Source organism: Nanorana parkeri, unplaced genomic scaffold (assembly GCF_000935625.1).
Source record: "Nanorana parkeri isolate BGI_ZX_2015 unplaced genomic scaffold, ASM93562v1 scaffold147, whole genome shotgun sequence".
Lineage (NCBI taxonomy): Eukaryota > Metazoa > Chordata > Amphibia > Anura > Dicroglossidae > Nanorana > Nanorana parkeri.
In genome coordinates this window covers 1,679,888-1,684,359 of record NW_017306415.1, presented here as the reverse complement: position 1 = coordinate 1,684,359, position 4,472 = coordinate 1,679,888, and the positions used below count along the sequence as shown (strand labels likewise).

Genomic DNA, 4,472 nt, shown 5'->3' with positions numbered 1-4,472 from the left:
TATATAATCAGCTTACCAGTCCTTTGATGTGGAGGCTGCATTAGTTTTCTTTTCAGGCATTGTGTTTCCCTTACTTTTTTACCCTTCGGTTCTTGCCAGCAACACACTTCCTGTCGTAAGGTGACAGCTGTTACTTCCTGTACTTTATCTATGAAAAAGCAGGGTTGTCACCTAGGAAGTATGCAAGATCTACATTTCACCTCCCCATCTGCTCACCCTCTTTAATATAGGGCAAGGTGTGAGAGAGAACAGGGAAGTTCTGATGACAGCACTAACCAATAACAGTCAGCAGAGGCAGAGAACACAGGACCAGCTGGTATTTTTTTAACCTTTATCGAAGAGATAAAAAACAAAAAAAAAAACCTTTTAACAGACCTTAAGTGAGCAAAAAAAAAGGAATTTATTGTTAGGGTTTACATACACTTGAAGGGCTTGTTCACACTATCTCCAGTGCTTTCCGGTATGGTTAGCTGCTGAAATGACTGGATCGCATACAGTGAAGGCTCCCTGCTTTCTGGGACGTGATGGGGCATGGCGGTGCATTCAAGTCAATGGAACTGCAGCCAGCTCCCTCACCACCCGCCGCAGTGTGATCACCAGAACGCGTGGCACAGCAATGCCCGCGTTCCGGTCCAGTGTGATCTCAAACAAATAATGATTGTACTATTTTTGGCGAACGCATCCGCGATTCTCGTACGATAATCGTACAGTGTATGGGCACCTTAACAATGCACCTGCAGGTACCTTTTGTTATTAGGTAAATCATGTTCTGTGCACACTGATTCCAAATATACACTGGTACTGTGCACTAATATCTATGCTTCAGCCCTGCCACCCCACGATCTAGTGCATGCATCATAATAAACAGCTGACAAGCTTTCATTGAATAATTACCTCAGGGGAGGGTCACAGTTCCCCGAAGAACTGACATTGAGGCAGAAGAGGTATATCTATCATCAGGTATGGTCTATTATGGTCACTGTGTTAGTTGCTTAATATATTATGCATAGTGTTTATACTGCTCACCTAATCATGGCAGATTTCACGCCATGATGATGTCACGGGGAGGTACTTTGAATGTAATTGGTAAAGTCCCGCCGCAGTGTGATCACCAGAACGCGTGGCACAGCAATGCCCGCGTTCCGGTCCAGTGTGATCTCAAACAAATAATGATTGTACTATTTTTGGCGAACGCACCCTCCCGCCCCAGAACGCAGGGAGCCTTCACAGTATGCAATCCAGTAATGCTTTTACACAAGATTCACACAACTTTCACACAGGAATCATACATTTTTTTCAAATGTAAATGTGTAAATCTTAGGTGAAAGTTGTGTGAATCTTGTATGAGAATATTTATAAATAGACCCCTAAAAGTAAATGCTATAACGTTTTACTGCTATAGTTAGTGCACTTTCAGCTCTGCATTACAATTCAATGCCCTTGTTGTAGGCCTTAAAGTAGTTCTTAAAAAATGAATGACCAGTTTTGGTCCACATACTGTACATTATAATGGCAGCAGTGGAATTGTAAGGTTTCATGTGAAACAGGCTTTTGTCATAAGTAAATATATATCTGAAGTTAATTACATGAATTTGTGTATTTCAGGAGCGAGTGACAAAGCTGTCCCCTCGATTACACTCTGAAGAAGACCTGTCAAGATTGTTTGAGGCTTCTATGAAGATATACTGAATGCACTGAATGAGTCTCGACAAATATCGTTCTGGCAAATTAGTATTGAATAATACCCCTTATACATATCTGAGTGTCTACTAGTTTTAAAGTTGTGACTACGTGGTTGGGTTACTAAAGGCAGATAGGCTGTTGATCTTGCAGGGGAAGTTTCCCTTAGCTTAGTAATTGTGGTGAAAATGTACTTTGCAAGGAATAACCAATCATGTTCAAGGAATAAAACAAAAAAAGCATTTTTTTACTTGCACTGAATTGGATGATGGAAGTCAGCAGAGAATCACCTCATTCACTAAGCTAAGGAAAAATTTCCTGCAAAGCAAACAGCCTTTAGTAAATCAACCCCAAAAAATCATCTTGAAGGGAACATGTCACATCCCCCTAGCTAATATAACATTCTAAAGGTGCCCATACACCTTACGACCATCACAAGACTTATGTCTTGTGATGGTCGTAAGCTTATTAAAAGCTTGTACGATCTGCCCATCTTGGACAGGCAGATCGTACTTGCGATCATCTGCTGATCTTCCGATGACTGCAAACGGGCAGTGTGAGCGTGCGCACACTGGCGCGTTCGGCAGTTGTCGAACAAGCAGGCCACTAACCCGCCGAGAATCGTATGATTCTCGGCGGGTTTTCAAGCCTGCTTATTCTATGGAAGACGTGCGAACGTACAGTAGAAACGGTCGCATGCCTTCCATACACTGTGCGATTATTGTACGATCGCGGGATTTCCCGCGATTCTCGTACGATAATCGTACAGTGTATGGGCACCTTAACAATGCACCTGCAGGTACCTTTTGTTATTAGGTAAATCATGTTCTGTGCACACTGATTCCAAATATACACTGGTACTGTGCACTAATATCTATGCTTCAGCCCTGCCACCCCACGATCTAGTGCATGCATCATAATAAACAGCTGACAAGCTTTCATTGAATAATTACCTCAGGGGAGGGTCACAGTTCCCCGAAGAACTGACATTGAGGCAGAAGAGGTATATCTATCATCAGGTATGGTCTATTATGGTCACTGTGTTAGTTGCTTAATATATTATGCATAGTGTTTATACTGCTCACCTAATCATGGCAGATTTCACGCCATGATGATGTCACGGGGAGGTACTTTGAATGTAATTGGTAAAGGGTATATATGTGGTTCTTCAATATGCATGTGTTGTCACATCTTCTTGCCCTGATGAAGGGATCCTGTGTGGCCCCGAAACGTTGGCTTTTTTCATTGTGACAATTTGTCCAAATAAATGGACATGTGTTATTTGAACGATATTACTGGTGCTGGTGATTCCTGTTTTCTGCCTTGTGCGCCATCCGTGGTCATCACTGTGAGCACAGGCCGGGAGCGATGTGGGGAGTGTGGAGGGACTTTCTATCTACCTACCTTAAATTATGTCTTTCATTCCTATTGGCGGGTTATACACAAAAATGTAATTATACAGTTTTATAGATTCATTGTAAGTCATCCTAAATAAAGGCTGTATGTAGGTTAATCATCTATTAATATATAAGATTTAATCATCTAAAAAAGGCAAATAGGATTGTCTAATATGAAAAAAGAACTTTATTTTGCAAAAATTAAAAATAATATGACAAAAAAAACTTGTGTACAATGTATTAGCAGTATTCTTTTCTCTTCAGCCATGGTATTAGAACATTATAATGAATATTTTAGCTATGTGTTCATCTTGAAAATGCATCGGTTCACTGTTGATGCGTTTATTAATTATTATTATTATTATTAATTAAAGGAAATGTTTCAGATTTAATAACTATGCAATCATAGATTCCTGAATTGTAGCATTATCAGAATTTCATGTAGTAACGTAGAATTGCAATTTATTATTGAAATTTTTGAAATATTAGATAAAGTTACTGCTTGAATGGACCTGCTGATCACATAATGAATGTTAGGCATGCAACACATGTGAAATATAAAGTGATTGCTGCTACTGATTTCATTCAGAATATTACTATTATTTTATTTGTATTTTTTTCTTTAACACAATTTGAGATCCAGTTTGATTTTAGGAAATAATACAATGTACTTGGTAAACCAAGAGAACTTATTGATTGGCAGCTAGGTGAACAAAAACAGCAGTATTTAAGTGCTCTACCAGGAGCACGGCTTATTGAATCATACCCCATGTGCTTTTCAATAGAGGAATATAATGCACTTAGAGACCACAGTCACAGAACACAATAACTAGACACATGGAGCTGAATTTTACACTATATTATGTTTCATACAGAATTAATGCAACCTTCTGCACACAGCATATTAAGGGCACATATTGTCACTCGGATTTAGTGACATCCTAAACCGCTAAGGTGGAACAGTGGGCCCCTTATTAGACCACTTATTGCCAGATGTCAGTTTTCTTAGAAATTGACAAATATTTTCAAGAGTAATTTTATTGTAATTCCCTCTCTTTTTTTAATCTACAGTATATCTTACTTTTTGTTAATATAAATGTTAACTTTCCTTACCTGCAATTTATCCTTTATCATTGTAACGTATGGAACCTTCAGGGGTGCATCATTGTGATTGTGGCACAATAAATGTGCTGGTCACAATCACAATCACCTTCTAGATTTGAAAACTTACATTTACTCAGGTAAAACTGTCCATGGACCCCAGAGAACCACAGGATGTGCAAGTACCAACTGTCTATAGATGTCTGTGGAGCCAGCGGTAAAAACAAGAATGCTTTGGTTGCCTAAGAGCTCATGGGGTTGATTTACTAAAGGCAGATAGACTGTTTATTTTGC

At 39.3% G+C, this 4,472-nt stretch overlaps 1 protein-coding gene across 2 annotated transcripts in view; it reads left to right on the top strand.

Annotated features, from left to right (window-relative positions):
• The window catches only part of ADHFE1 (alcohol dehydrogenase, iron containing 1), a 25,138-nt gene extending 23,449 nt beyond the window's left edge, over positions 1-1,689 (top strand). The window contains exon 14 of one of the 2 annotated variants that reach the window (XM_018554219.1): positions 1,606-1,689. In XM_018554219.1, coding sequence (XP_018409721.1) covers positions 1,606-1,689 — 84 coding nt within the window. The remainder of the gene's footprint in view (positions 1-1,605) is intronic. The other variant, XM_018554220.1, reaches the window with a different exon arrangement.
• Positions 1,690-4,472: the final 2,783 nt, after the last annotated feature.